Raw genomic sequence first — 20,985 nt, 5'->3', positions numbered from 1 at the left:
GGCCTTCCTGAACTTCCTGTAGGCCCATTTTTCACCCTTCCTGAGCCGCGCGCTTGCACCCTGCACTTACCTGCATCCAAAAAGGGCTGCGTGGGGACTCCGGGGAGGGGAGGGGAGGGGTGGGCGGGGCGGGATCAGCCAGGAGTGGGATTTGGGGGTTGTCCGAACTGCACAGAATCTTAGCTAGAGGTTCTCCTGAACCCCTGAGAACCTCCAGGAGCCCACCCCTGGTTAGGGTACAGTGATAAAAGTTAGAGTGAGAACAAGCGTGACTCTGAGTTTATGCTTGAATCTGTGCTTGTAATGCAGTGCTATTCTGAAAAACCTTTCAGTTCCTTGAAACTTTAGTTTGACGTGAAGATTCCTTACAACACACAGCCACATAAATATTGGCTGTAGATAGCCAAGGAAAGAAACCAACGAGTCATCAGCAAATCAGCACCAGTTCGCACTTGAAGTGCAAAGGACCGGTCTCAGATTATCATATTTTTGAGCATATTATCTAAAAAACCTAGTTCCCTTGAGAAGTCTGTGATACTGGAAATGGTAGAACTGAAGAGATGAGGACAACCAGCCACAAGGGAGATGGGTTCAATTACAGCAGCAATAGATCGCATCACACTCTTGTGTTGTGTCGGAAGCACCTTGAAAGGGTTGAAAGGATTCTCTGGTGACATCACTGTTGCCTGGGGGAATGACCAGTTGAGGGATCCTTTCAAGAGCTGGAGTGGAGGACAGGAGCTCACCCTGCCACACGACAACACATGGGTCTTAAATGCAGGCTTGCTAACTTCCAACCTAGCATCTTAACCATGTGAGCCATGGTTCTCCCGTAGCAATAGGTGCATTGTTGGAAGACTTGAAAGACCAAACCGGGGACAGATCATTCTGGAGAATGTTTGTCTAGATACCCACTAGAAGTTGACATTGACTTCATGGTATGGTTTGTAATGAATCTGAGACAACACTGTCAAAGCTAGTAGCCACAAATAGGCTTGTGATATTTTCTCAGTCTTAATGCCTTTCAGATGGGTGGATGAACTCACCATGTTCTCTAGTTATTGCTGCCAAGGTGACAGATCAACAGGTGCTGTAATAGTACGTGGGAACGGCCTTGGGAGAGAAGGGGAAGAGATGCTGCCTAGGGAATTTAGAAAGGAATCTCTCTAACTGAACAATTGATAGAAAAGAGACAGTGGGGGACTTGTAATTTCAGACTTGCAGGATCGATGCCAAATAGACCAGACAGGAAATACAACATGAGCTAATTCTACTTTGTTTTAAGGCTACATTAATGGAATATTACAATGATAATTGTTTCAGTCAAATGTATTTACTGTATGTAAACCAAAAGAAGAGTTTGCCTCCAGAGGTTGTGGGTGCTCCATCATGGAAGCTTTTAAGAAGAGACTGGACGGCCATTTGTCTGAAATGGTATGGAGTGTCCTGCTTGGGTGCAGGTTGGACTGGAGAACCTCCGACGTCCCTTCCAACTCTATTATTCTGTTGTGTTATTCTTTCTATGATCAGGTGTATCCATCCCATTAAGCCTTCCAAAAAATCCAGAATGACCTCCAAGATCCATTCCAACACTATTATTCTATGTTCTAAAGTGTAATACATGTACATACTTCTGCATTTGCAGAACTTGCCAACAAATCAAAGCTCTTTGTACAACAATTTTGTTAGAAGTCTTTTTATTTTACTTTCATTGGTGCTTGACCCTGGTTGCTTTAAATGCAGATTTGTAAAACTGCCTTTAAGTGACAAGCCAGGAAACTTTTAAAAAACTGGGAAGTATGGCCAGTTAGTCTAAATAAGCAAATCCATGGACTAATAGCATTTGTTTACCTACATTGCGAGGGTTTTTAATTTTTGTTCTTTTTCACATGTGTTTTGGGATCGGCACTTTTGGAATTGAAAGGATGCATTTCACCACAATCCCAGAAATTTCTTCCTATTAGACATAACTGCCAAACTTTATAGAAGTAGAATTGTGTTAGTCTGTGTGGGCAAAAAAAAAAAAGAAAAAAAAATCAGGCCGAGTCAGGCTTTTCCGATGAACACATTTTATTAAAGGGCAGACGCTTTTGTGAGCTGCAACTCCCTTCATCAGATGGAACTTTTAATAATACGTGTATGTCAGATGCTCCCCGACTCCTCCTGATTGTCTGCTAAACTTTACTGACGTTATGCTTGTTGTCCTTGTAGCCCTGGATCTCGCAAGCTCTGCCACAAGACCGCCAGCCCACTGGAGAACATGCTGCAGTCAAACCTTGAGGAGCAATCCTCTCCTGGATACAAAAGAGCCCCTGAGAGAATGACCTCATCAGGCAACCCATCCCAAATCTTATCCCCAATGCCGGCTTTCGTGCACTTCCCTGCCTTCAGGCCACAAGCTAATGGAGCCCCCCAGAGGCCAGGCCTCCAGGCGCCACAGCTGTGTTCTCGCAATTACTGTGCTTCTAGTTCGCCACACGTGCCTCCTTCAGCCCCCGCCAAGCACTCTCCCTTCCTGGAAAGGCAGCAGCATCAAAATGGCTCCGATGCCCGTGGCCTTAGTGCTACAGTGCCGATGCCCCATGAGTTGCCCCCTCAAGATTCTCTGGAGCATCAGCCAGGGCCTATCATGGAGAGACAGCCCCAGAGGCTCATGCCCAAGGCTCCCTGCCCCAGCCAGCCCTCTCCTGGCTGCAGGACAGTCTCTGGTGCTCCAGCCTCACCTACCACTCCGGCCATCTACAATGGGAGATTGCAGACTGAGCGAGATGAACTGGACGCAAAGGGCCTTCCCCACGGTCCCAACCTCAGCCCCTCTCTTGGGCCCTGCTCCCTCAGCATCCAGCCCCCAGCGCTCGGCTGTGGCATTGCTGATATGCAGAGCTCACCGACTCCAGCCTTCCCCATTGCAACAGCCTACTACACAGGCATGGAGGGCAGCTCTGGCAGCCGAGAGCAACCTCGGGAGTCCCAGCAGCCTCCGCTGCCTGAGAAACATCACCTACTGGCCACCAGGACCTGGGAGAGGAACTCACCACCCGGGCGTAGTCCAGGCTCTGCTCACCATGTCACCTTTGCCCCTGGGGTGCCCGACGGCATTGCACCTGGCCCAGGTAATGTTCTCCAAGTAAATGCTTGAAATGTAAAGGGTGGAGGAAGAATTAGCTATTGCCTTCAGGGTCTTTGCTTTTATAGCAATAGCACTTAGACTTATATACTGCTTTACAGTGCTTTACAGTCCTCTCTAAGTGGTTTACAGAGTCAGCCTATTGCCCCCAACAATCTGGGTCCTCATTTTACCCACCTTGGAAGGACAGGAGGCTGAGTCAACCTTGAGCCTGGTGAAAATTGAACTGCCAAATTGCAGGCAGCCGGCAGGCAGCAGAAGTAGCCTGCATTACTGCACTCTAACCACTGCGCCACCGTGGCTTTATACTTTGACCCTGCTTTCTTAGTGTTTTTCTGCTGGCTCAGACCCTTAATTTCTCTGCCGTTACCCAAGACTTCTCCAAAAGGAGCTACATATAAGACACCAAGATGGTTCAGCTCTTTCTCCTTGGCTGTTTCAACTCTTGCTTCAGATGGTGCTGCTTGATAGACATCTTCCTGTGACTGATCCCTGTCTGTCTGTCTGTCTATTATCTCTCTCTCTCTCTTATGTGTTTAGGCCAGCTGAGTGGCAATAGCTAATCCCCTTGGCTGATCTCAGAAAGCAAAGTAGCATCAAAAACAGTTACCACCTGGTGGGTGATCACCAGAAAATCCTAGGTTATAGTTTAAATTGGGAAGTCAAAGAAGTTGTTCTCGAAGATAGCAGCCTGTCACTTCCATACCCGCCGTCTACTACAAAGTATATGGATGGGTGTGTCAGTAAGCAGCAGGACTCAAGCTGACTCAAAGGAGAGTTATTATTGCACAGACCTTTAAAATTGTAATTTAATTATGTAAGCAAAATATTTCTAGCCCACTGTCCCATTAGCTATCTCTAGCCTTCAGTAGCAAATATATATTGTGGATGCTTTAAAGTTCGTTAAACCTTTAAGCTTGCCTGCATTTGGGAGAGGAAATTTTTGTTTTGCTTCTTCCAGATCTCCAGCAAGAGAACCCGGTTAGCGTCAAATTTGTCCAAGACACGTCAAAGTTCTGGTACAAGCCCCACTTGTCTCGGGACCAAGGTATGCAACTCCCAAACAATTTTGGCTGCTTTGCCTGTGATTTAACACAGTCAGTATTTGACATTTTCTTTCTAGGGCAGGAATAGTTCTTTTACTCGGAGCAGCCAATCCCACATGCTCATACACAGGCCGCCTCCATCTCCCTGTACAGAATGTTCCTGTTTTTAAAAAGCACCACAGTCCACGTTGGTGACCCCCCTCCCTCCCTACTCCATGTGTTACACTGGTTGCAGATTTATGGGCAAGATGTAGTTTGCCTCCTGCAGTTCCAGTGAAAACATGATTTTCTTTTTGCGTCCTTCACCTTAAGTTCCCCTTCCCTGCTCGTCTCCCATGTGCTGGATGAATCAGAGTACAAAGAATTTTGCTAGGTTGGTACCCTGTTTCCAGTGGTGAAATCTAAAATTTGTTACTACTGGTTCTGTGGGCATGGCTTGGTGGGGGGGGGTAATGTGACTGGGTGGGCATGGCCTTTTTTTTTTTAACTTTTAAAACCATTTTTTCTACAACCTCTTCGGTGAAGAGGTTGCAAAAAAATGCTTTCAAAAGGCTCTGACGATCCCAGCTGAGTTTCCTGATCAGCAGAGGCTTTTAAAAGAAAAAAAGCCTCTGATGATCACGCGGCTCAGCTGGGCATGGGGGGGCGCAGGGATTTTTGCTACTGGTTCTCCGAACCACCCACCACCATTGCTACCGGATCGGGCGATCTGGTCCGAACTGGGAGCATTTTACCCCTGCCTGTTTCCCCCAAAATAAGACATCCCCTGATAATAAGCACAATCGGGCTTTTGAACGCATGGCAATAAGGCCAAGCGCTTATTTCAGGCTTCAAAAAAATATAAGACAGGGTCTTATTTTCGGGGAAACATGGTAATTGGCTCAAGGGCTCCTTCAGTGGTCATTATTAAGGGCTGCTGTTCATTATCCATGCAATCATTCACCACCCAAAGCCCCATCAGCTGATCTACGCCAATTCACTGAGAATGCAACCACACTCTTCTTCACTTCAACATTCCAGATGGACCAATACAATAAGAATGGCACAGGTAGTCCTCGAGTTACAGCAGATCACTTAGTGACTATTTGAAGGTACAACAGCACTGAAAAAAAGTGACCTATGAACATTTTTCACACTTACAACCGTTGCCGCATCCCCCATGGTCACGTGATTTATGATCAGATGCTTGACAACTGACTCACATTTATAACCATTGCAATGTCCAGGAGTCATGGAAATCGCCTTTGGCGACTTTCTGACCAGCCAAGTCAACGGGGGAAGCCAGATTCACTTAACAACCAGGGTTGTTTCATTTAACAACTGCAGTGATTCACTTACAAAGCGTGGCAAGAAAAGTCGTAAAATGGGGCAAAACTCACTTAACAAACTTCTCACTTCTCAACATAAATTCAATCATGGTCATAAGTCAAGGACTACCTGCCTTGGGTACAGATGATGGATGTAAACCATGCATACATATTCCATCATCTTCATGCCTCCGTCTATTCTGTACACAAAGTCTTCTCTTCTCTTTCTTTCTCTCAGTCCAAACCTCATAATCCACGTTAAACTTAAACCTTGCAAACGTATATTCTGTGTATTCCTGGGCAGGGCTTGGGTGTAACAATCTGAACTGCAAAGAAAAGGCCAGGCTACATATGCAGTTTATCTGTTTTTGTTCCAAGCGCCTGTAGTTCCCAATAAAAGACTGCTAAGGCTGTTGGACTTTTGCCTTGTAGCAGCACGAAAGTTTTGGTTTTTATCAGGCCATTTGATAAGCAAGAAAAGACTACTGGCTATCTCAGGCCACATCTGAGCTGTTCCCAATTTCGCCATCTTTCTTTTTTTTCTCATTTTCTGCAGCCATCATTCCCTTACAGGCATTTTTCCACTGCCTTTTTAACATCATGTTGCCAAGGTACCTTTTTCATAGGTCTCCTTAGCCTAACTCCATATATCTCCTTTAGCACTTCATAATATAACGTCATAAGCAGCTTCCATACTTTCCAATCATTTTGTTGGGAGATTAATCTATCATCTAATGTTTCTTTCTTTTTTAAAAAAAGACTTGTTGTTTCTGTTATGTATCACAGAAAGTGATATGACCATATAAGGAGTGAGTCATAGGCTTCACTCAGGTCCTCCAAAACGGCGGGAAAATACTTGAAGCTCATTGGTTAAGCTGTCTGGCAAACAAGCAGGTTATTGGGTTGCACTGGTCTACTAATAAACAGCTGTTATTACTGAAAGAGCTGTGTCCGCCTCTTCCATCATCGAATCTAACAGTTTCTCTTTCTGTCACCATTTTGCTTTCACTTTAGCATCTTTTACTTCCTTCATTTTCTTTCATGTCCATTCCATCCCCCTCCCCTTGACTTCTTATCATCCTTGTACGCGACTTAATTTTAATTGGTTTAGTTTTCACTCTGGCCTTGCTAGATTTTTGTTGAATGGCATCACCAAGATCAGATCAATGGTGGAATTCAAATTTTTTTACTACCGGTTCTGTGGGCTTGGCTAGGTGGGCGTGGTGTAGCTTGGTGGGTGTGGCAGGGGAAGGATATTACAAAATCCCCATTCCCACCCAACTCCTGGGGAAAGGATATTGCAAAATCCTCATTCCCTCCGCACTCCTGGGGAAAGGATATTGCAAAATCCCCATTCCCACCCCACTCCTGGGGGAAGGATATTGCAAAATCTTCATTCCCATCCCACTCCTGGGGAAAGGATACTGCAAAATCCCCATTCCCTCCTCACTCCTGGGGGAAGGATATTGCAAAATCTCCATTTCCACCCCACTCTGGGGCCAGCCAGAGGTGGTATTTGCCGGTTCTCTGAATTACTCAAAATTTCCGCTAACGGTTCTCCAGAACCTGTCAGAACCTGCTAAATAGCATCCCTGGGCCAGATGTAGCCCTCAACCCAAGGACTGCTGCATTTAATATAGTTTTTCATCCAGTTCCAGTAGTCTTTTTCTATATACTAATCACTGATATATATTTTTTTTATTTTTCTCTTTCTTTCCCTCTTTCTGAGCAGCCATTGCTCTCCTGAAGGACAAGGAACCCGGCACTTTCCTCATTCGGGACAGTAACTCCTTCCAGGGGGCCTATGGTTTGGCTTTGAAAGTGATAACACCTCCACCCAACAGCATCAACCATTCCACCAAAGGTAAGGATGGGGAAACACTCTTCAGCATCCCTCCCCATTTCCAAAAATGGAATACCTCAATTGCTTAGAGCTAAGCGGTCTGTAGCCATCCAGATATCTGGGCAACTTACACCAGGGGTGAAATGTTATCAGTTCAGACCGGTTCTCCTGAACTGGTAGTAAAAAATACTACAGGTTCGGGTGAACCGGTATTTCCGACGATCAGCCGTGATGCGCGATTTATATTAGCTAGAATCGTCGGATTTCCTGCTTTCTAGCTAATCTAAATTGCGTGGCACAGCGGATCCCCCCCCCCGGTTCTACTTATCTTTGCAGACTCGGAAGGCTTCAAAATGTTCCTTTTTTAGCGCTGCGCGGGCGTGCCTCAGGCACACAAAGCACACATACACACGCAAAGCACTCTCTCGGTAGCAGACTCACAGAACCGATAGCAGACTTCAGAGGATTTCACTGCTAACTTACACCTTCTGATATCGCTCACTGTAGGCTTGCCTAGCTGGTGTTGCCTGGAGTTGAGGTTCAGAAACTTCTGAAGCCAAACTAAGACTTAGAACAATATTTCTACCTTCCAATGACTTGGAACAACTTGATTACCACCCTTCACAAAGCATCAGCTCTCTTAGTAGTAGTTTATTGCCAGCTGCACCTACTGAGGTGCGAGCTTTGAGAAGTGCATTTGACAACTCTAAAAACACATTCTATCTTGATCCCAATCTGTGTGCTTTTCCCTATCCATTTATCCTCTGCAACCAGGATGAAAGCAACCTGGAATTAAGGAGACACTTCCTAACAGTGAGAGCAATTAACCAGTGGAACAGCTTGCCTTCAGAAGTTGTAGGGGCTTCATCACTGGAGGTTTTTAAGACTGGACAGCCACCTATGTGAAATGGTGCAGGGTCTCCTGCTTGAGCAGGGGGTTGTGCTAGAAGACCTCCAATGTCCCTTCCAGCTCTATTCTGATTCTGATTCTCTGCATAAAGTGTCCTGCCAGCATCAGGAGGAACTCCATTTTAGCCTCTTCTCTGGGAGCCGGCTAGCTAGAAAAGGTCTGGAGAAAGATAACAACCATCACTAACTGATGCCTTTTCCTATCTTAGGAGACCCCGCTGAGCAGCTGGTGCGCCACTTCTTGATCGAGACGGGACCCAAAGGGGTGAAGATCAAGGGTTGTAACAATGAGCCCCATTTTGGTAAGTAACACTGGGACTGGACCTTAAATAGGAGCCTGGTGGAGCAGTGGACTAAATCGCTGTTAAATAGCACTTAGCTGCCTGCAATTACTGCAAGTTCGAATCTCACCAGGCTCAAGGTTGACTCAGCCTTCCATCCTTTCGAAGTAGGTAAAATGAGGACCCGGTTTGTGGGGGCAATAAGCTGACTTTGTATAAAAAAGAACACCACTTAAGGGAGGCCGAAAGCCCTACTAAGCAGGTATATACAAAAGTATGAAGGCTTTTGCTTAACGCATTGTAAGCCGCCCTGAGTCTCCGGAGAAGGGCGGCATATAAATCGAACCAACCAATCAATCAATCAATCAATCAATCAATAATAAATAAATAAATAAATAAATAAATAAATAAATAAATAAATAATGTTCTAGCATGAGGGTTGTGTGGGATTAGGCTTAGTTTCCAGCCCTCAGCCTCTTCTGGAAAACGGTCAGTTCAGATTTACAATATGAGTAATCTGTGTCTGTGTTTACCCTGGCAACTTCCTGGCTTGGAAAGGGAGGGAAGAGTGGCAAGGGAAATAGGGGATGTCAGAGAAATAATTGGTTGTTTCACCCATTCTTCGTTTAATGCCACCCACTAGTGGCGTCAGCCCCACCCAATTATAATCAAGGATAGCCCATGATTAAAATAGTATAGCTCCCACCATGAGAGCACCTTCTGAGCAAACAAGTGACATTTTGGGGAAGCGCCTTAATAAATTAGAATCCTTAGCAATAGCACTTAGACTTATATACCGCTTCACAGTGCTTTACAGCCCTCTCTAAGCGGTTTACAGAGTCAGCCTCTTGCCCCCAACAATCTGGATCCTCATTTTACCCACCTCGAAAGGATGGAAGGCTGAGTCAACCTTGAGCCTGGTGAGATTCGAACTGCCAAATTGCAGTCAGCCAGCAGTCAGCAGGAGTAGCCTGCAGTACTGCACTCTAACCACTGCGCCACCACGGCTCAGAAAGCTTATCACCAGTCAGGGGTAAGGGTGCTGTATTGAGGAATGGATGGTTAGGAAGACAGTATGGGAGATAAACCCTTGACTTGACATGGTTTTGCTGTTCTTGTTCATTTTACAGGCAGCCTGCCAGCATTGGTCTCCCAGCACTCCATCACCCCCCTCTCGTTGCCTTGCCAACTCCGCATCCCAAGCAAAGGTAGGCAAGTGGGAAGTTGCTCAGAACCCAGAGACTGGAAAAAGATGGACGTGGATGAAATTAGTGGAGATAAATGCTAAATGAGGAAATTGCCTGTGTCAGGGATCAACCTCCCACTTCAAGGTCCAACACAGTGGTCCCCAATATCGCACTGGGACATCCATGTGCCTGCAGCCTCCCTTCTTGATGCCTCCAGGTTCTTCGCTGCATCTCCCTTGTACTGTACATTACGCCAGAGGGACTTTTAATTTTAAAAATGGGAATCCGGTCTGTTGCAAAGGAAAATGCCAGCTGCCAACATATTTATTTCCAAGAATGCCTCTGCGCAATTAATAGGCCCCACAAATATTCTTAGAAAATAAAATGATGGATGGCTGCAGCCTTGTGCAATGTTTACGAGTGTTCCTATTTACATAGAAAAAGGACAAATGTAAACTGGGGTTGTAAGGAGTCCTGTGTGGATGCCTGGGTTGAAACGGCAAATAACTTTCAGGGAAATTGATGTTTCATAAATTGGTTATATCCCCATAATGACCCATTTTGTACGAAGCCAATATTCTCCACAGTCATCTTGCAGGATAACTCACTGCATGTAATTCCTAATGTGTCCCTATCCCCCAAAAATTGGGGACTCCCTGTTCTAATGAGAATGAGTGAGGCATGATACAAGGGTCAACTGCCCAGCCAGTATAGCTCTTTCACTTCTTGCTCTCCATAGTAAAGTTGTTTAGTGACTTGGAGGCTATGCCGACAGCAAGGGTGAAATCCAGCAGGTTCTGACAGGTTCTGGAGAACCGTTAGTGGAAATTTTGAGTAGTTCTGAGAACTGGCAAATACTACCTCTGGCTGGTCCCAGAGTGGGGTGGGAATGGGGATTTTGCAATATCCTTCCCCCAGGAATGGGGAGGAAATGGGGATTTTGCAGTATCCTTCCCCTGGAGTGGGATGGGAATGGAGATTTTGCAGTACCCTTCCCCTGCCATACCCAAGCCACGCCCACCAAGCCATGCCCACAGAACTAGTAGTAAAAAAAATTGAATTTCACCACTGGCCGACAGGCTGATGTGGGCAACATGTGGCACTCTGGCTCCTGCTGCAGGACAAATGCTGCTAGTCCCAGCCTACACAGCCATTTTAGAAAAATCTGAGGAGTTCCGGGTTGCTTACTTCCGAGCAGAGCGACTCTTATCATGGAGACCTCATCCAGAAGAAGTCAAGGGAGTCTGCTGTTTGCCCAGTGACATGTCCAATTCCTAGCCTGGCAAATGGTGATCTCAACAGATGGGAAAGTACTGGGTAGATCAGTGTTTTTCAAACTTGGCCACTTTTAAGACATGTGGACTTCAACTCCCAGAATTCCCCAGGCAGCATGCTAGGAGTTGGAATCCACATACCTTACAGTTGCCGAGTTTGAAAAACAAGAGGATACATATTACTTCTCCACATTATCTGACTCCTGCTTTTCAGATCTCACTGAGGAAAGACCAGAGCTGGCCATTCCCACCAATATGAGCACTGCTGCTGACCTGCTGAAGCAGGGAGCAGGTAAGCGCTGGGGGGGAGGAGAGAAAAGAGTAAGTGGCTTTGTGAACACTCAAGACAGGGTTAAAAATATGAACAGTGTGACAGGAATCAATTTATTCAGACCAAATTAGGGAAACAGTTGTAGGCGGTCAGTAAGTGTTAATTTACCTCATGTAATTTATTTGATTTCTAACATAATTCTGGAATTTTAAGGTCTTAATTAAGGGCTATGCCAAATTCAAGAAAAGCCCCATTCTGTAATGTAAGTGGATCGAGCAAATGTATTTTCCAATTATCCTGCTTGTAGTAATCGCAAGGGGATGGGCAAAGAGCAATGCTCGGCACTAAACAAAATTTAGTCTCTTGGTGGCGGGAAATCTGCTTCAATTCTACCAGGGTAATCCCAGCTGAGGCAGCTGTTAAAGATGGGAAGAGATGCCAGAACCACTTTAGTATTGATAGATGGCAAGCTGTATGGCTCTAGTAGCACAATTGCCAACGGGGGCATTGGGGAGCCCTTAGTGCTCTGTGTAAAAGCTATAAACTCAAAGTGGGATGCGGTTTAGTGGGAAGAAATGGCTGAGGGAGAACGTGGTAGAAGGCCCTTTTTCTCTGACTGGTCATTTTCCCTGTAGCACACCAGATGTTGGTTTCAGCAGGTTCTGACTAGTTCTGGAGAACCTAGCAGAAATTTTGAGTAGTTCGGAGAACCAGTAGTAAAAATTCTGACTGGCCTCGCCCCCATCTATTCTCTGCCTCCCAAGTCCCAGCTGATTGGGAGGAAATGGGGATTTTGCAGTAACCTTTCCCTGGAGTGGGGAGGGAATGGAGATTTTACAGTATCCTTCCCCTGCCACGCCCACCAAGCCAAAAAACGAACATCTGATTCAGAGTTAACTTTCAGAAATTAAATAAGAGACCCCTAAGAATCCACAGGATGCTTCCAATAAAAAGGAAAACGTGCCCATTGATTATGCCCCTTCCCGATTGAGAGTTTAGTAGCAGGGCAACCTGGTCTACCCAATTATGGGATGGAGCATACTGCTTCCGCTTTCACCTCTCAGCCCCAATCCAGGAGCCTTCACAGGCAGTCACTTTCGCGACAAACTATTTTTATGTTAAATTCATGTTTTACCGACAAAGAAATAAAGGGAGACCAGTATAGACCTTTTTCAAGCTATTTAGTTCTCATCAGCTTGCCATACCCTTCTGGGATTCGAACCTCTGCTACTTCCTGACTGAGCTTTCCTCACATGGAAGATGAGAAGATAGGGCACGGCTACAAATGAAAGATGACCCCTTTTGTCTCATTCATATAATTCTGTGATTAGCCAGACTCAAAAACCTCATGTGGATATACAGGTAGCCCTCGATTTACGACCACAATTGAGCCCAGAATTTATGTTGCCAAGTGAGAAATTTGCTAAGTGAGTTGTGCCCCGTTTTATGACTTTTCTTATTGGTTAAGTGAATCACTGCAGCTGTTAAATTAGTAATACGGTTGTTAAGTGAATCTGGCTTCCCCATTGACTTTGCTTCACGGAAGATCTTAAAATATAATCCCATGACCCCGGGACACTGCAACCGTCATAAATACGAACCAGTTGCCAAGCATCTGAATATAAAATTACATGACCATGAGGATAATGCAATGGTCATAAGTGAGAAAAATGGTCAAAAGTTGCTTTTTTCAGGGCCGCTATAACTTCAAACGGTCACTAAGAAAACTGTTGTAAATCGAGGACTTCCAGTAATTAAGTGCATAGGACAGTGATGGCGAACCTTTTTGGCACCGGAACGCACGTGCATACATGTGCATGTCTGTGTGTGCGCACGCTGGAGTGCCAGAAACCCAAAGACCACCTGGTCGGCGCGCATGCCTGTTTTTTGGGCGTTTTTTGGGCCGTTTTCAGGCCATTTTTTGGGCCATTTTCAGGGCTGTTTTTCAGGCCGTTTTCAGGCCGTTTTCTGGCACTCCGGCACCTGCAAAGATCAGATGGCTGGTGTGCATGTAAGCGCTGGAAACCAGAAGAGCAGCTGGCGACAGCGCACGTGCCCACAGAGAGGCGTCTGCATGCCACCTCTGGCACGTGTGCCATAGGTTCGCCATCACGGGCATAGGAACTTGGACAAAGTTTAGATCCCTTGGGGTGGGGGTGGGGATCAGTAATCATTCTGGATTCTGGTTGTCAAGCATCTGAAATAAAAACATGCCCCTTCTGGAAGACACTCCTTGCTTTTGTTGAACTGGTATTCTTTTCCTCACTCTGTTCTGAAATTGCAGCCTGCAGCGTGCTTTACCTGAGCTCTGTGGAAACAGAGTCCCTGACGGGGCCACAGGCTGTGGCGAAGGCGACCACCAGTATCCTGGCTTCGACTCCCCATGCTTCGGCCAGTACCGTTCACTTCAAGGTGTCAGCCCAAGGCATCACACTCACAGACAACCAGAGGAAGTAAGTCAGTGGTGGGTTCCTCCTGGTTCGGTCTGGTTCGGCCGAGCCGGTAGCGGTGACAATATGACGTCACCGAACCGGTTCTCCCCCCCGCCTTATTCTTACCTTTTATTTGGTCCCACCCACAATCTATTGCTGCTCCAGGAGTGGTAGTCACTTACCTTCGCTACTGGTTTGCAAATGTGAGTGCACGCGCCACCTCTACGCATGCGTTGGGCCTTCCGTGCATGCGCAGAGCATTAAAAATGGGACGTGGTGATGTCTGGGTGGGTGGGCGGAGCCTCCCACAGCCGCCACTACCGGTTTGCCCGAACTGGATAGAACCACCTGAATAACATCATTGCTCTGCTCCCAGGCACCATGATACCCTTCCTTTATGCAGCTGCAGGCTCTTTCTTCTTTCATTATGAGCCCTTCAACGTAGGCCAGGACAGGAAACAGATACAAGGAATACTAGAACTCTCTCTTGATAGGGAATCTTGAAAGCCCGATATTTCCCGTTCCTTTCCTCTTATAGCAGAGAGTTAATTAAAGTGGACCATTTTATGTTTCTTTCTCTCACTTTGTTTTCCTGGATTTTGCTAAGCACTGCATTCGGTATACAAGGTCATCTCTGTGCTTCTCCCATATATTCCCTGCTCACGTGCCTTGTTCCTTAATTGCTTCAATAAAGGAGAATATTTGTAGCTCATGAGTTGAAATGAGGGGTCCTCTCTGCTCCCTTGCAGATGTTTCTTTACCCTAAGTAGGTAACATCAGCGTACTAGCACTGATGATGTTACCTTCGTTAAGGTAATGAAACGTCTTCAAGAAAACAAGCAAGCTCAGAGAGCACCAAGGACCCCTTAATTGTCTGGATATCCCTTTCTTCTCCTCCCTCTTCCCATTGTTGGCTTCTATAAGCCTATGGATGAAGCTCTGGGGTGGGTTTTCTCTTGTATTCAGGAAATTTTCTTTCTTCTCATAGGCTGTTTTTCCGGCGTCATTATCCAGTCAACAGTGTTACCTTCTGCAGCACGGATCCTCAGGACCGCAGGTAACCAACAATCTTGGTTCTTGTGTAGCTTGTATCCATGGAAATCCATGTCAGCCTGGATGCTACGGAATCTGTGCTTAGCGGTACAGCATGTATACTATATGCAGAAAGAGCCAGGGTTAATCTTCTGCAACCCAAGGAAGATGCCTTGCAGAATTGCTAGCGGTCCCAGTAGGCAATAACGAATTTGTTGGAGCAATGGCCTGATACCTTATTAATGCAGTTTGCATTCAGTATCTATCCTATATTTCTACTCATTGTATGCTGTGATGGTAAACAATGCTTGGTTTGTGAGGCCAAGATGTGCGTGGTAGTTTCTTCAGCTGTAACTGTGAAATTGCCTATGTGAACTACTCCTGGCCTTTAGAAGATAATATTTGCAAACCACGGGTTTTTAATAAGCAGCTACAGAATAGGGCCCATGTTTCCATTTTGGAGACTTTTGGAGAAGTTCTATGAGTTGGTCTGATTGTTTTCATTTCTACAACCAACTTTCCTTATTTGCACTATGACCATCATTATAGGGTGCACCTTGTAAGAAAGGCATGCAGTATTTTATAGCGTAAGGATCCTTGGATGAAAAAGGGCTACCTTATGTAATCCTTGTCAGTAATACTTTTTTCTCCATATGCAGAAATGTTGTTGAACATGACTTGCGGCTAAATTGCTATTAGCTCATTGTAGTTAGGGGATTACTTCTACTTTTCAACTTACTTCCATTTCAAAGTATTGTGCATTATTTGGTAAAAAGAACATTGCTTTGATTTTTTTTTTTTCTGTTTGATTTTTCTTTGCTGTGATGACTGTTCCAAAAACACAATACTTAGTTGCGCTGCTTCAGTGACATTAACAAACTCTGGAGTAATACTATACCTTGATGGCAAGAAGAGCTTTGGAAACACAACTTGCATGTCTAATTTTTAAAGTATTTTAAATATTATGAAGTATATACCATACTTCACAAGTATATATGAAGCTATTCAATTCTCAATTCCTTGAAATTTCAGTAGGTGGAGATATTTGAACCAGGAAAAATATTTAACTCAAGAGGGATACTTAAACCAGGAATGGAGAGCACATAGCTTTTCAGCTAATATTGGCTGAAATTAAAGGATGTTGGAATCCCCACTACAAATCCCCATTTCTGATCAACTTCTGTTGCTTTAATTACAGGAGTATCAATTTTCTTCCTTTTTATGCAAAGTACACTATCTTTCAGTGAAGCAGCACTGCTTCTAGGACGTGTTTTGTGAGTCTGCTTTAAAGGCAACTGATTGGAGAAGAATATTTTCTTAACCTGACTCTATGTTTAATTCTAGGTGGGCCAACACGGATGGCACTACATCCAAGTAAGTAATGGAAAGACCACAAGTCGTGAAAACATATGATAACAAGATCAAGCAAAGCATTAATTTAACATTAAGCTATACAATAGCATGTTGATACACAGTATAATAGATTGACTCTTTAGATGTGGAAGACTTTGCTTGGATCAGATTTTAGTTTGAAAGATCCCCATTCTACGGTATTACCAACATTTAGGTCCTATTTTTGTACGGTGACAACATTGAGTTTGTTTTCCCAACTGTTGACAAAAACCCAGATGTTTATACTTCACACAAACACTGATGATTATTGTTAGTATCTATTTAAATCCTTTTGTCTATTATTTTGATTAATGTCAACTTTTTTCCTAGAAACCATTTCCCAAGTATCTATTTTTTTTTCTTTTTTCCCCAGTGTGCCTAATTTGTTCTTGCAGCTGTTTTGCGATCTCTCCCAAATTTCCTGGTATTACACTTAACAAATACATTTGTGATTTCAGCTCAAGTTTTATCTTTAGGATTTTTCTGAATATTTTGATCCTTTCCAATATTTTTGAGGGTTTTTTTCCCCATAATCACCACATGATAAAATGTTCTTTCTATGTGGAGTTTCATGTTTCCCATTTTCCTCTCCTCGAGTTAAAACTATGGCTTCTTACATTGGGTGAATAGAACTAAGGCAATCTCATGGGAACAGAGAAACACTTCTATAAGCAGTGTATAGGAATATACACTGGAATTCAATGTTTTTGTCAAAATGTTGAAAGCAGTGTACAATATTCTGGTATAAAGTCCATCCCCTTTGAAACTGTGATAATCAGAATGGTAACACTAAAGCTGGTATTACTATTACAATGCTACTGATGCCAGTCCAATACCTTCCCTCTTTCTCCCCTGCTGTAAACCACGGAGAAACAGAATTAACATGCAGTACTGCAGGCTAATTCTGCTGACTGCCAGCTGCCACCAGTTTGGCAGTTCGATCCTGACCTGCTCAAGGTTGACTCAGCCCTCCATCTTTCCGAGATTGGTAAAATGAGGACCCAGATTGTTGGGGCCAATACGCTGACTCTGTAAACCGCTTAGAGAAGGCTTTAAAGCATTATGAAGCGGTATATAAGTCTGCTATTGCTATTATGGCCTGATCCTTGATCAGCATAGGACGAAAATCAAGAAGAGCAGAAGCCATAACCACTATTGACATGTACCATCTGTCTTTTGCAGGATCTTCGGCTTTGTTGCCAAGAAACAAGGCAACCCATGTGAGAATGTCTGCCATCTTTTTGCTGAGTTAGATCCTGAGCAGCCAGCATCGGCCATCGTCAATTTCATCACCAAGGTTATGCTGGGCACGCACCGGAGATGAAGGCAGCTTGGCAATTACTCCAGGCCTCTCACATGCCATTCTTCCTTCCTCCCCATCTTAATTGCCTGTCTGGATGCCTATGATGTTTTGTGGCATCTCTGCAACATGGGAACAGGAATGGCTAGCTCTACAGCGTTACTCAAAGTAGTCTTCTACCCTCTCCATTTTAATCCACTGTATTATTTCCACAATCCACTGACCAGATACAGTGGGGAAAGAGCCCACTTGATCCCAACAGATCAAGTGTGAGGTTTTAACATTTCTCACTACCACAGAAAACACCCAGGAACAAAAGCTCTGACGAAGACTGCACAACTTACAGTAGTGTGCTACTTCTTCCATAAGCCAAGATTTTGTGACCTGATTATAGCTAAATGCATTCTAAAGCATCCAGGTGGGGAAGCATTTTTTTGTACAGATGAAGAAGAGAGAGGTTTCTCTAGCCAGGCCAAAGATCACACTAAATTTACTTTGAGGCACATTTAAGAACCACCAGACTTCTGGTGGAAAGCATAACCCTAACCCTAACCATCTGAGAAAAAAATATCTAGCGGCCTTTCCTTCTACAAACAGCATTGCTCTGGGCAAGCACGCCACTTTGTAATGGAGAAACAGGGCACTGGAGGTCCAATCTTGTATCTCACTCCAACAAGCAGATTAGGCATGACAGTCTTTATTTGTAAGGCGTTATCCAATCCTAAATTGTTTTCTTTCATTAAACAAAGTGGTGCCCAGCTTTGTATAAAGCAATGAATTATTCTTGGAATTATACAAACTCAGGTTCTGGCTGTCAAGTTTTTTGGGGGGGATTCTTCAATGCACGGTCTTTTTGAAAAAATAGAAAGCTTCCCTCCAGTTTCCTAACTGATTATTGGCCTTACTGATTTATTGGGTCTGAAAACCCCTATAATCCAATGCTGTTGTCTCTGAAGCCTGGAATTAAGCTACTATTATTTTTTCAGTTACCTTCACCCTTCGAGATACAACATGTCTGGGTAACCAATTGTGCTGCTGCTGTTTAGTGCTGCTCTGTGAACGTCTGATCTGGGATACAATTAGTGCAAGCCGCTACTGTAGTTCAATAACTTTTGAGCTTGCTCCAGTGCTTGATTTTCATTTTGAATTGACACTGACAACGGAAGGAGAAACCAACAGATACATCATGAATTCTTCAGTATCGTGGAAATGGTGACCAAGTAGGGGAACACAAAACTCAAATGTAGTTCAAGAGTCATCCCCCCCCCCACCCCAAACAACCTCACTAAGGATTGCATCTTATTTGTAATGCATGCGAGCATTTTGGCCAGTGTAGGCTCTACATCGAAATGGCAAACTGATTGAAGCAAGAAACGCTTTTAAGCTCCGTATGTGAAAATACTGCCAACTGTGTGAGAGGTACATACATTCCATTTGTCTTGTGATGAGAAGCTGGAACAGACACATAATGCTTAAGTTGTTGATGTAAAATATCCCAACTGACAATAGGCCATAAATACCTTGGCCATTGAGTTCTATAATGGAGTAACAAGTGGAGCATTAGGCAATTGTATGTGATGAAGGATAAGTGTTGGGCAGCGTGGATTCTCAATTCCCAAAGACCTTGCAGATACTGCTAAGGCTAGAGGCTACTCCCTAAGATAAAAAGATATTGGGATGAACAAGATACATTGCTCTCATTTCAATTCAAAGTGGAAAGCAGCAGGAATCTAGAACGTAATAGGTCCAAGAAGGATGTGTTGGTTCTCCACAGTGAAAGCTATTTTGATTTCATGGAAAATCATCTAGACATCTTGTTGAGTTTGACTCCTAGCTTTAAGCAACGAGCTAAAATCCAAATAATTGGTTGGGGAGGACCATATATCACATGCAGCTCATTTCTCAAAGATCAATTGGCTGGCCACTGAACACAATTTTTTGCTTCTGATCCGCCTAAGTTTAGAAACTCACAAAACATACTAAGAAAATGAGCAGGTGATCAATGTTAGTTTTAGCAGTTTGATAGCTCAAAAATCCATTTTAATGACTCTCTTCAGACACTCAGGATTCACTTTCCTACACAACTATTTAAAGAGTTTATCTCTACATCTGGATAGCACACAGCAGAATATATGAGCAGTCACAGGATTAAGGCACAGGAGGAGGTGAAGGGCTTAAAAAAACCTTGATGTAACAGAAGCCTCATTTTAATTATTTCTGGGTTTTGAGTTTTTCATTCCAGAAGACCAGCTGTGTGTATTTTCCTTCCCCACCAGACTAGATTGCTTTTTTTTTTTTAATCCAATTCAGAATTGTGTTCTTAATAAGCATAGTATATTAATTCCTCATGTGCTTAGGTGCAATTGGTTGAACCAACCTCCCATTAAGACATGCCAGCGCAAGTACCAAGGAAGCACACAACAGTTGTTCTTGGTGGAGTCCCTGTTCTTGGTGGAGCACCTCTGGTGAGATTCACGCAAGATTCCCCCCACCAACATCTTCAAGATGGGTCATTGAGCGCAAAAGACATATCATATGAGCTAGTGAAGAGAGTTCTGCTGCTCTACAAACGTGCTTTCCAATCTTTGAAAGTGGCGGGAAGGGGAGGGTTGGGTTTAGTACAGAGTTTTATTTTGTCTACTAAAGAATTTATATCTGAATGTTAGCGAGAGATGTCTTGATAATATATATGTATGTGTGTATATATATATATATATATATATATATTTGTGAAGGGGGAGGGCGGGCAGGGGAGAGAAAGCTGCAGCACTATTATTTTTTATATCTGTATTTTTATCTTCTGTACAAACGACAACCCGTTTCTTGTTTATTCAAAATTAACATACCAGGAAAAGAAATCGGAGTGCCTTTTATTGCTTTTTGGAAATGGGTCCTGGTGTAATGGGGTAGGAAACGGAAGAGAATACTATTAGCCGAATGTTAAGTTTCGTTAGGTAGTATTCCCGAAGGAATTTTTAATCTAAATTCTAGTCATTTAAGGCAGGGGTGTCAAACTCAAGGCCCATGGGTCGGATCTGGCCCACAGGGCCGCCCTGGAAACAGCAAAGTAGCAGCTCACGGTGCCTCTGCCAGCGAAAATGGGGCCGGGGGAGGGGGGCTGTGCGTGGCCCCCAAGCTCCATTATCGCTGGCAGAGGGCTGCAGGAGGCCATCGCAGCCGAAAACGGGACTGGGGGGGGGGGCAGCGTTCCATTATCACTGGCAGAGGGCTAGCAAAGCAAATTAAAAACAAAACAAAAGGAGAAATGTTTCCCCTTTTGCATTTGAAGGAGAAAGGGAAAGAAAAAGATGGGAAAATGGAAAGAGAGCAAGGAAGGAAAAATAAGGAAAAAGGGGAAGAAGAAAGTAGAATGAAGAGGGAGGGAGGGAGGAAGGCTTTAATGAGGGAGGGTCTGAGGGAAGTCCTGCCTTAGCACTTGGCCACGAGTGACATCAAACTGGCCACATCCACCCTGGTCCCCCCCAAGGTCAAACACAACCCTGATGTGGACCTCAGTGAAATTGAGTTTGACACCCCTGTCAAACTTGATTTCATTGAGGAAATGCTTTCCTTGTTTATTTTAG

The 20,985-nt window shown here is 44.3% G+C and overlaps 1 protein-coding gene across 3 annotated transcripts in view; it reads left to right on the top strand.

Annotated features, from left to right (window-relative positions):
* Window positions 1-20,063, top strand: part of TNS2 (tensin 2) — a 149,393-nt gene extending 129,330 nt beyond the window's left edge. For all 3 annotated transcript variants that reach the window (XM_070938008.1, XM_070938010.1, XM_070938009.1), the window contains 10 exons: window positions 2,212-3,113; window positions 4,089-4,175; window positions 7,213-7,344; window positions 8,442-8,534; window positions 9,644-9,721; window positions 11,189-11,266; window positions 13,530-13,698; window positions 14,666-14,734; window positions 16,054-16,083; window positions 17,284-20,063. In XM_070938008.1, coding sequence (XP_070794109.1) covers window positions 2,212-3,113; window positions 4,089-4,175; window positions 7,213-7,344; window positions 8,442-8,534; window positions 9,644-9,721; window positions 11,189-11,266; window positions 13,530-13,698; window positions 14,666-14,734; window positions 16,054-16,083; window positions 17,284-17,425 — 1,780 coding nt within the window. In that variant the 3' untranslated portion in view covers window positions 17,426-20,063. The remainder of the gene's footprint in view (window positions 1-2,211; window positions 3,114-4,088; window positions 4,176-7,212; window positions 7,345-8,441; window positions 8,535-9,643; window positions 9,722-11,188; window positions 11,267-13,529; window positions 13,699-14,665; window positions 14,735-16,053; window positions 16,084-17,283) is intronic.
* Window positions 20,064-20,985: the final 922 nt, after the last annotated feature.

This window comes from Pituophis catenifer, unplaced genomic scaffold (assembly GCF_029215685.1).
Source record: "Pituophis catenifer annectens isolate HBS135680 unplaced genomic scaffold, rPitCat1.0.hap2 SCAF_2, whole genome shotgun sequence".
In the NCBI taxonomy this organism is placed as follows: Eukaryota; Metazoa; Chordata; class Lepidosauria; order Squamata; family Colubridae; genus Pituophis; species Pituophis catenifer.
The sequence above is the reverse complement of the archived record's forward strand: the minus strand, read 5'-3'. Positions and strand labels throughout refer to the sequence as shown.